Genomic DNA, 19,000 nt, shown 5'->3' on the forward strand with positions numbered 1-19,000 from the left:
GTTTTTTACGGCATTATGGACGATAATGATCATGGCATAATTTTTATGCTGCTTAGGCTACTTAAAAAAAATCTTAGCACTTGGTTTGTATTGAGCATATAATAAGGTAAATTTGTGTTTATATTCTTTTTTGTGGTTATGCCTATCTACGATGGCTATTTATTTTTTTTAAAATGTTCTATTTTATTATTGAAGTAAATATAATATTGAGTACGAGAAATTAGTGTTGTATAATTCTGTGTGTTCTGCTCATCTTACTTTAATAGTGAATTAAAACAATTACAAATATATGGTTATTCATGTACTTACAATCATTTATATAAAATATGCATAAGCTACAAAATAATGCAATATTATCATTTTCAATTATGCTAATTAATGAATTACATACTAGCCTATGTCAAGCAAGAGATTAATAATGTGATTGTATAATAATAACAACAACAATAAAATAAGTGGGAAGGTACGCTATAGGTGTATACGTCTCGTAAAACAGCAATTATACAAATTTCATAGCTTGCAACATGGAGCTGTTAACATTGCCTGTGTACATAGTAGGATTACAGTGTGTGTGTGTGTGTGTGTGTGTGTGTGTGTGTGTGTGTGTGTGTGTGTGTGTTTTGGCCTTTAGGAGGCGCTCATCACCACAGTCAAAGTCACGAACAGCGACATGAACAGGACGTCAGTTAGCGCGCCGATCCGCACGCCCCCGCCTGTTGGAATTGTGGACAAAGGCTTGCTGGAAGACGCTGCAACTGTGGACTTCTGGGTAGATCCAGTAGATAAAGTGGTGACGGAGGAGGAAGAGGAAGAGGCGCTAGTGAACAAAGTCAACCCTGTTGTTGAAGTGGTTGAATTTATGTTCTAAAACAGACAAAAAAGCGTTCACACTTATGTACAATGTTTTGTACACAGAGTAGGGAGTCATTTCCTATTCAGCATTATTTCAAATGATTTAAAATTCACTTTAGATATTATATATTTACGACACTGACAGTCATGTACACAACAAATCCTAGTAAGAGACAACATTGATTTATATAGCCTAACAATTCTCTTTATTAGATTCTTATCCTTTTAAATGTTTTACCTTCCATTCACAGAATGTTGCTCTTTGAAATATTTATTTCATTATTAAATAAAATCGGCCAATAGAATAGAATGTATCTTATCTGTTTATTCTAACCTTGGCAATGACATTACCATGCACATGACATCTTTGAGTTAGTAGTAGCACTGTTTTCATTTTTGCTTTATTGTTTGTATTATTTATTCTTCTATTTTTTTAATATGTTTTAACATTTTTTTTATTTAAAACAAAAAAAAAAAAGATTCATTTTCACGAGAGCGTTTAGCGTTTAAAAATAATCTTTCCTTTTCCATTTTTATTTATTATATATATTGGTTACACACATTAGCTACTTTGAATATCATATTCTTTTCCTTATCCCGATTTTGTATTTCCTTTTTCCTCCTCAGATAATCATATTTTACTACACACAGGATTAACTTAGTAAAACAGTTCCAACATTGACAATGACAAAAAAAAGGCAAATATTTATATTAAAAATATTTTAAAGTCAGATAAAACAAATTGTGCTTTTATATTTGTAAATCTTTATATTTTTTTCCACTCTTATTTGGTGTTAAAGAACTTTTTCTGACTAAATCTTAAACAGCTTTTTCTTGAATATAGTTTTGTTAAAACCCACCTGAGATGCTGAAATGTGAATCGTCACTGCCACACACAGTGCAGCGAGAAGGAGCTTCATGCTGGAGCAGACCGAAACAGGCTTCATGGTGTCAGACGCTGCTGTGTGGATGTGTGTGATCTCAGGTTCTGGGTTCTCTGGACTTGGTCACTAATGGAGGTTTCACTTATATTATAGTGCACCGCCCATTTCTCCCTCACCTGTGGGCAGGAGCTGAATCAGCGCAACAATGATCAGGCCGGTGTGAGAACACCTCTGGTGACTAAACTACCTCAGGAGGAAAAGCTTTAGGGTTAAAGTCTGAATACAGGTGAAGGTTTACAATAGTGCATTTTCTGAAAGTTCACAGTGTGTCCTGTAGATCATATAAAAAACAATATAGAGACAATAGAAATAAATAGATAAAACTGGAAAGAGAGCAAATAAAATAGGACTAAGCAAACTTGAAGTAGAACAGGTTTAAGCCAAAACTGTACATACATTTATTCTATAAATACACAATTTTCATTTTTCACAACTCCACACATTTCATGTTAGTATACAGTTCTGTTAGGGGAGTCTACTTTGTTCACATCAGATGATGTTTTAAAACAGGGATGTGTAATCTTATCTGGAAATGGCCAGTTTGGGAACAGGTTTTCATTCCAACCAAGCATTCCTTGACTGGAACGAAAACCTGCACCCACACTGGGCCTCTGCGAATAAGATTGGACAGCCCATTCGATTAGAGACAGATTTATTTCAGCTTTAATTCTCCATATCAGAATTCCAGTGTGTCAAAAGTTAACATACACCAAATTGACTTTCTCTTTAAACAGTCTGGAAGATTCCAGAAATTGATGTAATGACTTTTAAAAGCTTCTGATTGGCCAATTAGGTCATAATTAGGAGTTAATTGGAAGCACCTGTGGCTGTATTTAAGCGCTTGCCTTTAGAGGCAGTGCCTTTTTGCCGTTGGTACTATGTGGAAATGCAAGCAAGTCAGCCAAAAGAATGGAGTGAAAGTATTGGTATGCTCATTATGAAGTCGTGACCTGAGTCCCATAGAAAATTGTTCATTTACATTTTAAAAAATGTAATATATTTTTGTTTATGCAAAATCTGCAAATAAAATAATAGTAATTCATTAAATAGTAATTCATTTCAAATAAAATTAACACCAGATTGTCACACAAGGCGAGGTTTGAGACGGATGCAATTGCAGTTACAGAAAGTGCTCTTATCAATATCAGGAATCAGAAACAGTTAGGAGATCTACAAACAACAATATCTGGGTAGTCCAAAAACATAAACCAGTCATCTTCTAGCATGAGCAGGACTGAGAAGGCCGCTCTGTCAGCCTATAGAGGGATCTGTATTCAACGAAAATGTCAGTCACTGCTTCTCTTTTGACTTGGGGTCCACCAGGACAATACACAACACATGTGGCAAAGTAAACAAAGGCATGACAACATAGAAGCACCTCTGCACACAGCGTTTAGCGTGAGGTGGACATCCCTGACATGAATCAAAATGAAATAGATATATTAGTAAAAATAACATAATAGGCAAAATATACATAATAGACAAAATAAAACAGAATAGACAGTTAACAGCCCAAATATTTGGTGTTGACTGATAAAGCATGATAAGAAACCCAGAAAAGAAATCTGTGCTGCTATATATGTCAGTTAATGACTTGGCAGCAGATGTAATTCGGATAAAATCACTGATTCAGGAGTTCAGTGGCTCACATCCTTCAACAGAGCCCTCCTTATTTTCGAATGACTAGTCTTCCTCCTCATGAGGATGTTATTACTACAGGATATTTGTCCTAGCTTACAATGGTAATAGCCTTAGTGGCATCTGGCCTGTCTCTGCTAGCTCACAGGTGTCACTGACAGGCTCAAACTAACCATTGCAGCAGCTTGGGCCCAAGTTGGTCTGGATGGTGTTTGGCAACCTGCACCACCAAATGTGCTCTTCCACACACTGCTGGCTGAGGCAGAATTCACTATGCCACATTACGAGGATTTTATATATAAAATATATAATAGTTATAATATAAATATAAATATATTTTATAATATAAAATATAAAGGGATAGCTTTAAGGTGTTAAGCTGCTGAATTGTTAATGAATTGTCCTAAACCTGTTACTAAAGAAGGGAGACTTAACTAGCCAAGCAACTGGGGCCCAGTGGCCTTGTTGTGTACTGACTGCAAGGTAGACCTATAAGCTTTAGCCGCAAGACTAGGGAAGGTGATGGAACAAGTTATTTAAAGTTGACACTGGCTTATCAACAATTGAACCAAAGTTATGCAAGTATCATTGCTTTATCAATGTGATCTTTCTGTGTGCCAGCATATGCAGATGATATATTGCTTATGGTCAGCTGTCACTGTAAACTGCCCCTAGGGTTGAATAATTTGCGAGGATGGATTGGAAAACCCATTCAGTGTGTACTTTTATCAATTTGAATATTTATTTATATAGTTTCCCAAATCTAGGCAAATTCATGTTCTTGGTTTGGGCAGTGATGTAATGCTAAACAGAGGGACTGTTCAAACCACCAATAACTTTATTCAAAGCAAAAGTCACAGTGTACAGCACAGCCAAAACAATGAGCAAAAAATGCTTTACATGATGTCACAAGAACTTTTCAAATATAATTTATTTAAATTTCTAGGGTTTGGGTTAATGTAATCTGCTGCTACAATGTGCTCTGTGTTTAATGATAAGCTTATTTGAAAAAGAAAAGGTTTTCATTAACTAATGAATCATGTGTACTCATGTCTGCATATGGATTTATCAGTATATTTATTTATTTATTTGATTATTTAAAATCCTATTTATTTGTTGGTCAGGATCGCTCAAATCATGAATGCTTTAAAATGAAGGATTTTAAAATTCATATTCAATCTTTCTTGCTCTCTTTCTCTTCTTCTCTCTTTTTCTCTTTTTCCCCTCACTGCTTCTGTCTTGCTTTTCGTCGTGGTCGAAGATCTCCTCTGAGCTCCAGTCTTTTGGATGTTTCATCGGAACCTTGGTCACAGGCTTTGTGATGCCGATTGGGTTGGCAGTGACTGTAAATCCGGAAGGCAGCATTGAGTTCGATGAGTTGGTGTTGTTTTGTTCACTCATAGTCACCGGTGCTGCAGTGTGGGAAATGGCTGTAGTGGTGTTGGACTAAAATAGACAAAAATAAGCACCATTCACGCTTTTATTTTCTCTTTTAGTTTAAATATATCTAATACATGCCAATGAAACACTTACAATTCATCTGGAATAGATGTGATATCCCGATGTGATATTTGGAAGTGATATTTCAAGTGATATATAGCTTAGTCCACTGCATAAGGAGAGGGAAGCCATTTTGGATTCAGCATTATAGATTTAACTTTAGACAGTTAAGCGTATTTGATTCAGTGCTACGGTTTTACTCTGAAATAGTGGCAAATTTTAAAAAATGTTTATTTATTATAATTCTGTTTATGGATTTTTTAAATTAGCCTTGAAATTAGTGAAGATACTCAGACGTAACTTATTAGTCTCATAAATATTTTAGAATCTTATGAAGGAAAATGTTCCATAAATTGGCCTATAACCAAATGTTTTACTTATATTATTACAAAATATTATAAAGTATGTATCTTATCTGTTTGTTACTTTTTATATCTTAATTTTTGTACTTTTGTTAACTGGTATGTTAGTAATAGTAAACAATTATGTGCCATAATAAAGTTTTTGTAAGATGTAAGAGTAAGCTAAATATCTCAATATACTTAGGATGAATTGGGTCATAGGTTTCTCACTTTATAGCTTTTGAATATAGTTTTGTTGGAACCCACCTGAGATTCTGAAGTTTGAATCATCGTTGCCAGACACAGTGCAGCGAGCAGGAGCTTCATGCGGGAGTAGACGGAGACGGACTTCATCATGTGTTGGACGCTGCTGTGTGGATGTGTGTTATCTCAGGTTCTGATTTCTCTGGACTTGCTCAGCACTAATGGAGGCTTCACTTATATTACAGCACACCGCCCATTTCTCCTTCACCCATGGGAAGGAGCTGAATCAGCACACCTATGATCATGTGTTAAAGCCAGTGTGAGAAAAGTTTAGGCCTAAAATCTGGATATGAGTGTTTTGACATTGAGTGCTGAATCTTCACTTCTTTAGATGGACAAGATTGTGGTGTAGAAGACAATATAAAATAAAAACTAAATATATAGACTCAATAGATATAAATTTATTTTTTTTAAATAAGTGTAGAATAGAACAATATCAAAAAGACGAATGAAAATAGAATCTATAAAACTTTTATTAAAAATAGGCAAAATGAAAAATAAGTAATTCTAATAAAGTAGAAAATATGTCATAAATTTATATCATGCAACATCTAGAAATACAAATAGAAAAAATGTCTAAAGATATAGCAATTGTATAAAAGACATACAACCTACAGAGAATAAAGGTAAAATAAAACTAAAAGTTCATATCATTGCTCCAGCCCTGGTCTAAGAACCGTACACACAGCACGCATCGTGCTCAGACACTTAACATGTAGGTCTCTGTTAAGGCTTTCATGACAGTGTTGTGTTTATTCAATCTAAAGTTCTTTCTCATGGTTTTGTGTTGTATTTCAACTTTTAGAACAATCTGAAAAGTAATGTGTAAAGTATTTAAGGAATAAAGTCCAGAAAAAGCCAGAAACAAGACGGTTCCTCAGCTTGTATTTAAGGAATAAAGTCCAGAAAAAGCCAGAAACAAGAGGGTTCCTCAGCTTGTCTTTGTGGAGGAACCTTATGGCACTGTTGCTGAAATGAGAACAGGGCAGAGCAGGAACCTGACGAGAACCCGATTGAGGAAATAAGAAGTGGTGCTGCTGTGAAGAGGATTCTGAAACAAAATGGTATTGTTTTTAGAAGAACTGATGGTGTTAATGGTGGTGTTGGTGGTGTTGGTGGTGATAGTTGGAGGAACACTGGATGGCAGGGTTCCAGTGGAGGTCAGCAGATAGTGCACTGAGGTTCCTGTGGTGGGGTCTGGGGTTTGAGATGAGCTGTGCTGGTTTTGGTTGGTTGTAGCTTTGAAGCTGATGCTGGTGGTGTTGCTGGATGTTATGGACTCATTGACAGTGATGAGATTTGACATGGTTGAGGTAGAGGTTGGAGTCCAGGAGTCAGAGCTTTGCCCAGTGGCTGTCGCAATACATGTGGTACAGTCTCCGCAAACATGCTGTTGAGAGACGGAGAAACAGATGAACAAAATATATCAAAGGTTTGTAAAAAGTTGCTCTGGGTTCATCTTAGGTGGGCATGACCTGTTCAGGTGTGTCTAAGTTCTAAAAAGAAACGTTAGCAGCCAAAAATCATTCCTAGGCTTGCTGTACTTAACATTATCTATTACTTACATAACAGAATCATGTAGGGTTTTTTTTATTATTATTATTTATTTATGTATTTATTTATTTTTTTACAGAAAATGTCTTTAAACAAACAGTCTTAAGCTGATAAAATGCACATGATTTAAAAAAATAACATTCACAGATGTATGGCAATTTCTACAGAATGAAATGCATTTATTAAATTTACATGTAAATAGAACCTCATTTAATCGTTAAAAGTGATGCTATACTGTTAAAAAAAACATCTATATACTATATTTTTTACAGTACTGTTCCAGTAACCTGATTTTTATTGTAGATTTTAATGATTTTTTTTTAAAGAGTACTGTAAACCAGTATACATTTGTGTGTTTCTGTGGGGGTTTTTTTTGTTTTTTTTTACAGTAGATTTCTGCCGACAACAGGTAATAGTTTTTTTTACCATACATTTAACAGGATTTTTTTTTCAGTACAGTACAGATTTCTTTGCATGAAAAACAAAGCAAGTACAAACATTTTCTCTAACTTTAAATGTAACCATGAACTTTAACTTCAGCCTTGAATTTTGCTCCAAATATGGTTTCCTATTGTGTAACATCCATTATTACTCACCTTAGCTTGCAGCACCAGCAGATAAACAATGTGAACAGCTAAGCATCTCATGATGTCTCTAGATGGGACCATAAGGACCTTGCTGGCTCGTTTTCTACCCTGACACCCGCCTCTGCATTGCACCATTTTATAGCTGTGTTAATGAAATGCTCAAGGTGCAGCATCATCCCTGTCCTATCTCCATCATTATCATCGTCCTTGGTCTGGACTCGGCTCTCTGAAGAGCGGTAGCTCTTTGTTCTCAACAAACTTGGCGAGGGTGAGAGCTAAGCAAATGATTGAGCATCATGGATAATATTGGCACACAGAGTTGAGTTTGGTGGATCATAAATCGAAAAGACAGTACAGATAATTATTTAAAGGCTTAAACACAGATGTATAATATTCAAGAACTTAGAAACTATCCAAAACATTACAATAATAATAAATTATATATATTACAGTATTATTGTAGTGGACTGCTTTTAATATTAAATGATAATTTGTGGCTGATGACGCCCTCGCAAGTTCAGAGTAATAAACTTCTGCAGGAACTCTCACTAGAGGAAATACCAGCTGAACAGGACAAGACGTGCAGTTGAGTGTCTAACAAGTGGATCAGATAATCGTCATTAACAATGAGTTCCCTTGTGCACTCAGGATCGGTGATTAACTATTTACTCGTTTATCTCTCTGACCGTCAGGTCACATGTCTGGTCACAAAATTGTCTCTCAGGATGCTCTCTTTCTCATACATTAAAGGATTCACCAAAACAACAAACACACACCTAATTCCAGTTGTGACATATTTGCTATTAGAAATGTTTTTTATACAACAAGAAATGCTTTTTATACCACAGTGTGATGCAATTCTCAAATCTGATTGGTCAGAAGGTGTGTATTATTTTTGTACGACAGATAGGTTTATATTAATGCGCTCGTTCTAATACGTTTTTATGGTTTCTATAGTAACAGCTCATTCACAGGGACTCATACAGTGGACACTGCATATAATCTAAAACTAATAATTGATGTTTTTTAAGTGTTGTTACTTGTTGTTTAAAAATGAAAAATGTATAATTGTTGACGTGGTGAAGTTTTTTGTTAGGGGATGTTGATTTAACATTTATGGAAGGAGTATCCAGTGTCAGCGCTTTGTAATGGTCACAGTACTTCATAAAGTGTTCAGGACAGAGGAGTTTACACTTTCCGGTTTCTCTGTACATTGTTAGTTTGTATCCTTGGTCAGTTTGTACACAACTTTTGGAGGGTGGGGCATAGGGTGGGGCATAGGATGGAGGAGTAATACCACATCGTTCATTTTTATAATCTTCCATCAAAATGCCGCCACTTTCTTCATGTCTTATTGAATTTTTACTACATCACCATTCACACACCGGCAGGTGGATAAAAAAATAATGTTAACCAATAGTTTGATGTTACATTTAGCTCCTCCAACTGATTAGATATAATTGATAAAAACGTATAAATATGTCACATTAGAGAAGAAAAATGTGACTTGATTTCTGTCTCTCAAAGAGGAATTTTACTGTCATGCATTCTTTCTGATAAAATGACATCATTAAACTGTGGGGAGGGGCATAGTGGGCGGGGCATAGGAGGTCAGAGTGTACCAAACCACACTAGAGATTATGAACAGTGATGATGCTAGTTGTCCAAGATGTCCAAGCTACACAAAATATGCCTCATTTATCAATTATTTCATAAATGTATATGTTGCCAAACCAAATGAACAATTGTTTTTGTTTAGTTAGGATGAAAAAAGAGAAATAATAAGATTATTCATATATCAGTACTTTCTCCTGAATGTGGGTTTAAGGCAGATATTTAAACAAAATATATGCTTGTGGTTAAACAGACAGTGTACAGTTCCCTTTCTTTAATAAAGCCTTCCAGCTTTATGAGGAATAAAATCTGCTCATAAACACAGTGTTACTGTGGAACAGGATCTGATAAACTCTACCACACCAGGTTTATAAAACGTTCATTTGTGTGCCTTAATCCTTACATCATAGTGAGTTAAGGCTGAGTGATATGGAAATATTATCTTATAACATGATACAGAGAGTTTTCAGGATACATGATATATATCATGCTATTTACTATGAAATTCCAAGCAAAGCCGTAGTGCTAGTGCTGCATTTTAAACAAAAAAAACTTTAAACATTTACAGAAATGTATATTTAGAAGGAAAATTAGGCAACACTTTAACCCCCCCCCCCCCCCCCCCCCTAAAAAAAAAACATTTTAACATCTGATCGGCTACTTAGTTCATCGCAGCTAATCAGTCAGTGTGACAGTTTTACCTCCTCATGGTTTTCTGAATCACATCTATTTTACAATTTATCTGCAAAATCCTAATAATTCAAAAAGAACAAACAAAAATAACAAAGTATCAGGAGAAAACTATTTGCAAAAGTTTGTTTGTTATTAAAAAATTGGGCATTGGGCATAACAAAGTCAGGGCATGACTTTGTTATTAAAAGTCATGCCCTGAATGATCGATTCCAAGAAATACACTGAAATGTTTTGGGTTTTTCTAGTTGTTCCTCCTCTTCATTTTGTGCTAAGGGTGTACAAACTTTTGCTCACATCTTGAACTTGTGAAATTATTATATATACATTACATTATCATATCACCCAGCCATACACTGAGGTCTGACTTCTTACTGATATAAGCGTACAGTATAAGTTTCATTTCTTCAAAGCTGGAAAAGAAACTTAATTTCCTTTCACACACACCTATTCACAGTATCTCCTCACACACACACACACACACACACACACACACACACACACACACACACACACACACACACACACAAGCACACACGGAAACTCTCTGTGTTCACTGTCTTTACAGTTATTTGTTTGGCAGCTTTCAACATCACAGCGCTTTTGAGTTCTGGATTCTGATTGGTCAGAAGGTGATGATTATGGAGTTTATAAGACAACATGGTTTTTCCCTTTTTCTTCTAAATTAATACATTAATAAACACATAATTACACTCAGAGGTTTGAAGGTCTTTTCCATTAGGATCATATTGTTTATTATATTTTTATACATAATGTGTGTTATATGTTTGCTGTATTCCTTAACCCTAAGCACTCTAATGATGCTCATACTCAAATTCCTTTTAACATACTTAGCACTTTTTGACTATATAGTGTACAGTTATAGAAAGGAAATAATTTATATTCACACTATCCAGTGTCACCTAGATTAGGTTGTGTTTCCTTTTGAGTCTGGTTCCTCTCAAGTTTTCTTCCTCATGTCATCTCAGGGTGTTTTTCCTCACCACCATCACCTCTGACTTGCTCATTAGGTGTAACTTTATACATTTCTGCCGAAACATGTTTTAAAATAAGACACCACTCTTGAAAATAAAGGTTCCAGTTAGAACCAAAAAGGCTTTTCCAGCCTGAGGCCATAGGAGAACCCTTTAAAGTTGCACAAAGAACCTTCAAGTTCTTTAGAGAACCATATTTACTGATGCTTTAAAGAACCAAAAAATGGTTCTTCAAAGCAGTGCCACAAAGAACCATGTTACACTGTAAGTTTTCAAAATAAATAAATAAATAACTAAATAAATAAATAAATAAATAACATAGTGCTTTTTGGAACCAAAGTATGGTTCTTAAGAGTGATGCCGGGAGAACCTTTTCCAGTCCCACAAAGAAATCTATAGGATTCATTGTTAAAGGATGACACCTTGAAGAGCCAATACACAGCTCTTAATAACCTATAATGAAATATAAAGAACTTCTTTAATCTCCAAAGAACCATATAGTTCAACTCAAGAACCCTATACAATGAAAATGCTTCTTGACAAGAAGAAGGTTTTACTGCAGAACCTATGGTGCTGTAAAGAACCATTGAAGATCAAATACAGTATACAAACCAAAAAAATTTTTTTAGTTTTTTACCAGTGATCTCAATGCACCCAAGGTTGCCAAGACAGATTTTAATCAGCTCATATTAAATACTGCACTAAAATATTAAAAGTCATTTACTTAAATAAACCCATGTGGTCACACTTGTCAATTTATTTCATTTATTGTTTAAAAAACTTCCATTTCAAATTTTAATTTATGTCTATTGTTGAACGTGCTATATAAATTAAATTTAATTGAATTTTTCATTCAGCAGAAATGGTAGCAGGCCAAAAACAGTATGTGTCAGTCTGGGAAACCTGAGATGCTGACATTGTTCCTTTGCACTCATCTCTCTGGCATTCCCCTATTATCACTTTTCCGCAACAGAATCTTAGCAGAAACTTGTGCGTTTTGTGAAATCTGTATGCAGGTTTCGCTGATCTCCACACACAGGAAGTGATGATATTACAGCTGACTCATTAAGTGGGCGCAGGATGGCCGTGAATTGTGATGGGTTGGCATGTATTTAATTTTATTACACAAGATATAAAACATAACAGTAAGTACTGTCACCGCCCTGAAGCTGATTATTTTCCCATAACAGCACGTAAGGTGGTTTATTCCCAACCCAAAGAGAGACAAAGTGAATAACCCAGAAAAGTGTTCAAAATGTTCTGAGAATTTAGCTTGTGTTTCTCTTCTCTGAAAGTGTGTGTGTGTGTGTGTGTGTGTGTGTGTGTGTGTGTGTGTGTGTGTGTGTGTGTGTGTGTGTGTGTGTGTTTTATAGGACCTCCAGAACAGGACATATCTCATATATAGGACAAACAGGTTTCATATGTTGTTTTTATTTTTTTGTAAAGTGATATTGTTTGACTGTCAATGTGAAATATAAACAAACAAACAAATAAAGTGATTATTTACATCTATGTGGGTAGAATGGTTCAACTTGATCAGAAACACAAACAGTTCCTTGTTGTTATCAGGAAGCTTTGGTTGAAAATAAAAGCGACAGTGCCTGCAGCTTCCCAATAAAACAAATTTAAAGGGCATGTGTCACTGATTATGAGATAATTATTCCCTCTTTTAAATTTCAAAGCAGCATTCAGCTTTTAGTTCCTGGTGCATGAAGACTTTCCACTCACATGATGTGATATGTTAATATGAGACTGGTGTATTAGGGATCTGCTTTTTTTACACTCATGCAACAAAAATGAAATGTAAGATGCTGGTGACAAAAATGCTGAAAAACTGGTAATGGCAGAAAAGTGCTCAAATGTGAAGAAAATAATACAACACTTGTTCCTGGAGAAACAAACAAACAAACAAATTAATAAACAAATTAATTAAGCTGAAAGCAGCGTTTAAAGGGGCCAAGCAGCTAAGGCACATCAAGTGCAATTTAGAGCCTGAAGAACATGAAGAGGAGAAATAGAATGTAAATGAATTAATAAAAGATAGGTTCAGAAACACAGCTGAGAATAAAATTGAACAGGAAATGAACAGACCAGAGGCATTTATTTACATAACAAGAGGTTGAAAGTTTATTGCAATGATGAGCCACAAAAGAAATAATCGAATGACACAAGATTACAGACATTTTTAGGAACACATGGAAACTGAACCCAGGTTCTTTAGAACTGAAGCTTGTCATTTGTCGCAATGTGCCACACAGAGAAAGCTCATTTGTTTTGATGATTAGGAGAGCTTCCAAGGTGAGAACAAGCACACAAAAGCATTAGTTAGAATGTTAACAGATACTGAATCATAACTTCTGAACAAATATGAATATCAAAATTTGTGAGGCTCTGTCCACTGATCATCTCAGACAATTTTGGTAAGAATTGGGCAAAATTTAAATGAGGAGTAAAGAACAAAGCTGAATAGGGTACATTTCAAAATGGTGAATACTGTAATGGGTGGAGTCTTAATGTAAGATATGGATTGTGATCAGCATGAGGAGAGTAATCTGATGAACTAAATTTCTTTTCTCTAGGATAAAGTGTTCAACAATTCTAACCATTTGAAAAATGAATATTTGAACTAGTGGTGGTGCTATAGAGTTGGTCCTAGAGAGCCCATAATTGGTCCAGATACTACTTATGGTGATTTCTATGAGTGTACCAAATTTCATCATTTTCCTACTTACGGTTCATAGGGCTGCCATACACTCCCAGTGGTGAAGAAGAAGAAGAAGAAGAAGAAGAAGAAGAAGAAGAAGAAGAAGAAGAAAAAGAAGTAGAAAAATAATAATAAGAAGTGAAAACTAATGGATACAAAAGGTGCCTACACACCTTTGGTTCTTGGCCCCTAATAAAGAGATGAATTACTCCTGCCTGGGTAGAATGGTTAAACTTCATCAGAAACTTCCTCATTGGTATCAGGAAGCTTTGGTTTAAAATAAAGTTGACAGTGCCTTCAGATTCCCAATAAAACAGATATAAAGGGCAAATGTCACTGATTATGAGAGAATTATCCCCTCTTAAATTTCAAAGCAGCAATCAGCTTTTAGTTCCTGGTTCATAAAAACTTTCCACTCACATGATGCAATATGTTAATAGGAGACCCATGTATAAGGAATCTGCTTTGTTTACACACACGCAACAAAAATGAAATGTAAGATGCTGGTGACAGAAATGCTGAAAAACTGGTAATGGCAGAAAAGCACTCAGATGTGATGGAAACAATACAACACTTATTCCGGGACTCTAACTGACAACATGACAACCTGCACTTCCTTACAGTTATTTCTTTTCATAACATTAATAATAATGTAGGTTTCAGAGTAACAGAGAATATGCAAGCAGGCTGTAATTTCAAATCAGATTTGATGTCATTACTATGAGTGAAAATCAGTACAAGTGAGTATAAAAAAATGAAATTATTTAAATGAAATAAAAAGAAAAAACACTTTTTAAAACATTAATTTATTGATTCCACATCATATTTTTATTATATGTATATATTAAACTACATATATACATTTAAATGTAACAGCAAAGAGATAAAAAAAAAAATAAAAAAAATAATACATCATACCTGTTCTACCTGAAACTCAACATCTAATGAGTCTTTATTGGTCACATATGCATTAGAGCACATGATAGGCATACCCCAGCCTGTCAGGAAGCTGGGGTCAGAGCGCAGGGTCAGCCATGATACAGCGCCCCTGGAGCAGAGAGGGTTAAGGACCTTTCTCAAGGGCCCAATAGTGGCAGCTTCGCAGCGCTGGGACTTGAACCCCTGACCTTGCGATCAGTAACCTAGTAACCCTTAACTGCTGAACCACCACCGCACCCCTATACATGTTTAATCTATTCCTGATATACTGATAGGATCTGAGTTATTAACAGCTCTATTTGATGTGAACACTATCACAATCACTAAATAAAACAATAATAATAATAATAATAATAAATATAACAACAGTATACAGACACTTTTTTTGGTATTTATAGACTTTTTTAAAGATGTACCTGTTTTATCTAAACTTCATGGCTTTTTACTGACTTATTGTAATAATAAATACAGTAATAAAAATAGGACTTTAATAAATCCCATTTGACACACCAGAGGTTAATAAGGAGCAAAACATTTATTATGTAATTTATTAATTTGTTCAATAAAGCTGTACAAACAAAATAAATCATCATTTTATCATTGTTTTATCATCTGTATGTTGTTGAGTGCACGTTCTCAGGGTCATATCCAGAGCTTGTGTTTGGGAAATAGACGTATGAGTGCTGCCAGCATTGCTGCAGAGGTTGAAGGGGTGGGGGGTCAGTGCTCAGACTATACGCCGCACACTGCATCAAATTGGTCTGCATGGCTGCCGCCCCAGACGGAAGCCTCTTCTAAAGTTGACGCACAAGAAAGCCTGCAAACAGCTTGCTGAAGACAAGCAGACTAAGGACATGGATTACTGGAACCATGTCCTGTGGTCTGATGAGACCAAGATAAACTTATTTGGTTTAGATGGTGTCAAGCGTGTGTGGCGGCAAGCAGGTGTGGAGTACAGAGACAAGTGTGTCTTGCCTACAGTCAAGCATGGTGGTGGGAGTGTCATGGTCTGGGGTTGCATGAGTGCTGCCGGCACTGGGGAGCTACAGTTCATTGAGGTAAACATGAATGCCAACATGTACTGGGACATACTGAAGCAGAGCATGATCCCCTCCCTTCGGAGACTGGGCCACAGGGCAGTATTCCAGCATGATAACGACCCAAAACACACGTCGAAGATGAACACTGCCTTGCTAAAGAAGCTGAGGGTGAAGGTGATGGACTAAACCCTATTGTGCATCTGTGGGGCATCCTCAAATGGAAGGTAGAGGAGCACAAGGTCTCCAACATCCACCAGCTCAGTGATGCCATCATGGAGGAGTGGAAGAGGATCCAGTGGCAACCTGTGAAGCTCTGGTGAACTCCATGCCCAAGAGGGTTAAGGCAGTGCTGGAAAATAATGGTGGCCATACAAAATATTGACACTTTGGGCCCAATTTGGACATTTTCACTTAGGGGTGTACTCACATTTGTTGCCAGCGGTTTAGTCATTAATGGTTGTGTGTTGAGTTATTTTGAGGGGACAGCAAATTTACACCGTTACACAAGCTGTACACTCACTACTTTACATTGTAGCAAAGTGTCATGTCTTCAGTGTTGTCACATGAAAAGATATAATCAAATATTTACAAAAATGTGAGGGGTGTACTCACTTTTGTGAGATACTGTATATGGGGCTTTTCCATGCTATTCAAGTAGTGCAGTTTAGACGATGGGGCGGGGTGACACACCTCTACGTTTATTGGTTCATGATACCGCACAGCTTAATGGTGTTGAGGATTGTGAGGCTTTGGACTGGTTTGGAATGAGGAAGTAAACGATTGCTGTCTTGTAAGACCCCTCGGCAGTGCTAACCTTTTTTAAAAAAATGTTTAATGAGTTAATGTCATTGTAATATAACGCAAATGACGGTTGTGTAAATGTACTTTAAAATTTGTAAACATTAAAATAGATGTTTTGCTACATTTACAAAGTTAATTATTGCATAAATGTGTCTTGGACAGAAAAAGATTAAAGGGGTGATAATTAAATAAAGGAATTAAATCATTATATAATTTTGTTTTAAATATAGAATTGATAACTATAACATCAATGCTAATGGGGTTTTCAGTCTCCGCTCATAGAAAACTCCACTGCAGATCAAATCAAGCGCTTCCTACACTTACAGCCAATCAAACAGAGCGGCGCAGCCATGACGTCACTTTGTAACGCCAAACCCATTTTAGCGCTCGAGAAGCCAGTTTCGCTGCGAGCTCCAGCGCTTGCGCGACGGGAAATCACGATGCTAAATGGCACTATAGAGGTTGTCTGGGACATTAAACGTCATCACGCCGAACAGGAAAAAACTTTGCAGATAAACTCAGGGCTCTACAGTGAGACCATTTCACTCACGTTTGCGACTGAAGTACTTTGTGCGACTGTGAATAAATATTTATTGACACCGGTGCGAGTGACCTGTTCGGAGTTGTATAATACAATCGGAATAAAAACTACAAATATAGATGCATAAATGCATCTACAAATATAGATAAAAAATAGCTATTATAATAACTTCATAAAATATAAACAAAAAAAGAAATGAAATAATGTTTAATTACTATGGGTTGTATTTAATATCAATTTGACATTAAGCTTAGTTCGCTATTTCCTTAGAAAGCTATTAGCCTTTTTCCTAATATTGATCATGCTTGTGTTAGTCTACTTTTAATTAGGACTCTTTATTGTTTAAGATATTTTAAAATAAATATTTTATGCATGTTTATTTACCAATTATCCAACAGTATTTCTCATTGCTATTATTTTAATTCAATTAACAGTGACCATGAGCAGAGAGCTTACATTTAACCAAGAGCGTAACCATGGTGTGGACATTGGTGAACAAACTCGGAGGGAGGATATGCAAGTGAATGTAACATTAATGGTCAAAAAACTGGAACTGACGTTAGCCTAGCCTACTTCGTAGGGGTGCAAATATCAAAAGTTAATTGACGAACAAACCAAGCCATTGTATGATGCCTTCTATACTAAGCTAAGGTTACCTACTATTTAGGTATCTAGTTACTTACTGTCTGAAAAAAAGCTTGTATGCTCTGCTGCACTTTTCTACGCTTGGCTGCTATCTCCATTTCTTACAGACTGTGCTGCTAAAATATGCCAATGAACTTGCGTTGAGTATGGGCGCAACCAAGCGTACAATTGGAGGGGGGGCACACACCTATTCTCCTTAACAAACAGAAATATATTAAAAAGGAATATACATAAATAAATAGAATAGATGAAGAAAAGACAGATCCGTTGGCAGGGTTCATTAAATGGGGACATATAGAAAATATTTTGTATTGTATATTGGGCGGACAGATTGGTATTCCCTCAACATTGGGGGGGACACGACCCCCCCCCCCCCCCCCCCCCCCCCCCAAAGAATGTGTGGTTACGCCCATGCATTTAACTGTTTATGATAGACCTCCTGATTAAAGTGTAAACCAAAAAAGTTTGGTATCTGGATCGGTTTCAGTCATAAAAATCCTGATCGGTGCACCCCTAATGAACACCATTAAACTAAAGCACTTTGCATCTGACGGGTAAATGAACTCACCCAATCACATCCTATATGAGATTATTCAGATATATACACAATATACACAGAACGGTTCGAGAACTGACTCCAGCCCAGAACCATGACAGTGGAAAATGTCTAATAGTGTAGCTTTAAAATTATTTAAGAGGAGCAGACTGCAAACACTGAACGTTGAGATTTATTGTATTTGTTTACAAGGTGGAGCAGGTTAATGGTGTTTTTTTTTGCATACAGTCTGTGAAATTAACTGAAAATATTACATTTAGTTTATCAGAAGGTAAATTAATTAGTCCTGGCTAACACTATGTTCCTAAATTCTGTCATAATTGACCAGCTCAAGTTTTCTCATGCCTACTTGTGTGCTATATTGTGGCACATTAATGTTACCAATAATAATAAAATTAAAAAAAACTTCAACTGTGCTCCTAAATTTTTGTAATTAGGTTCACAAATGCTCCTAAAAGAAACTGTCTTTCGTCTCTCCTGTTATTGCCTTTTCTGCATTCGCCTGAATTGTTTTCATTTGGTTGTATATTGTTATATTTGATCACATATTCTCATTTGTTTGATGGCATTTTTATTTTTACTTATCCTATATTTTGGGTACTATTTTATTTATATTTTGCTTCTACGAGATGATGCACTTTAAGGATCAGTCTAATTTGATGCAAAGATCTGTACATTAGCATAAATGTAGCAAAACATGTAGGTGAAAGCAGCGGTCTGTTTATTTAAATGTGAAAGTGCAATAAAAATATGTTGTCATTAAAATCAATGAATAATCGTGATAAATAATCGAGA

At 35.8% G+C, this 19,000-nt stretch overlaps 2 protein-coding genes across 2 annotated transcripts; both read right to left on the bottom strand.

Moving 5' to 3' along the window:
- Positions 1–243: 243 nt before the first annotated feature.
- Positions 244–1,899, bottom strand: LOC108258663 (uncharacterized). Its single transcript, XM_017457462.3, has 2 exons — positions 1,713–1,899; positions 244–864 (listed from the first exon to the last, which is right to left on the bottom strand). Exons 1-2 carry the CDS (start codon positions 1,797–1,799, stop codon positions 628–630), a joined length of 324 nt encoding a protein of 107 aa, XP_017312951.1. The 5' UTR covers positions 1,800–1,899; the 3' UTR covers positions 244–627.
- Positions 1,900–5,994: 4,095 nt separating this feature from the next.
- LOC108258651 (integumentary mucin C.1-like) lies at positions 5,995–7,794 on the bottom strand. Its single transcript, XM_017457436.3, has 2 exons — positions 7,690–7,794; positions 5,995–6,929 (listed from the first exon to the last, which is right to left on the bottom strand). The coding sequence occupies exons 1-2, from the start codon at positions 7,759–7,761 to the stop codon at positions 6,495–6,497; spliced, it is 507 nt and encodes a 168-aa protein (XP_017312925.2). The 5' UTR covers positions 7,762–7,794; the 3' UTR covers positions 5,995–6,494.
- Positions 7,795–19,000: the final 11,206 nt, after the last annotated feature.

Source organism: Ictalurus punctatus, chromosome 2 (genome assembly GCF_001660625.3).
Source record: "Ictalurus punctatus breed USDA103 chromosome 2, Coco_2.0, whole genome shotgun sequence".
Lineage (NCBI taxonomy): Eukaryota > Metazoa > Chordata > Actinopteri > Siluriformes > Ictaluridae > Ictalurus > Ictalurus punctatus.

What these genes read in the sequence shown, in the direction of transcription:
- LOC108258663 (XM_017457462.3), bottom strand. Translation starts at nt 1,799, where the DNA reads ATGAAGCCTGTTTCGGTCTGCTCCAGCATGAAGCTCCTTCTCGCTGCA. An exon ending in TTCACATTTCAGCATCTCAG is followed by an intron (nt 865 to 1,712) that starts GTGGGTTTTAAC and finishes TGTCTGTTTTAG; the next exon opens with AACATAAATTCAACCACTTC.
- LOC108258651 (XM_017457436.3), bottom strand. Translation starts at nt 7,761, where the DNA reads ATGGTCCCATCTAGAGACATCATGAGATGCTTAGCTGTTCACATTGTT. An exon ending in TGCTGGTGCTGCAAGCTAAG is followed by an intron (nt 6,930 to 7,689) that starts GTGAGTAATAAT and finishes GTCTCTCAACAG; the next exon opens with CATGTTTGCGGAGACTGTAC.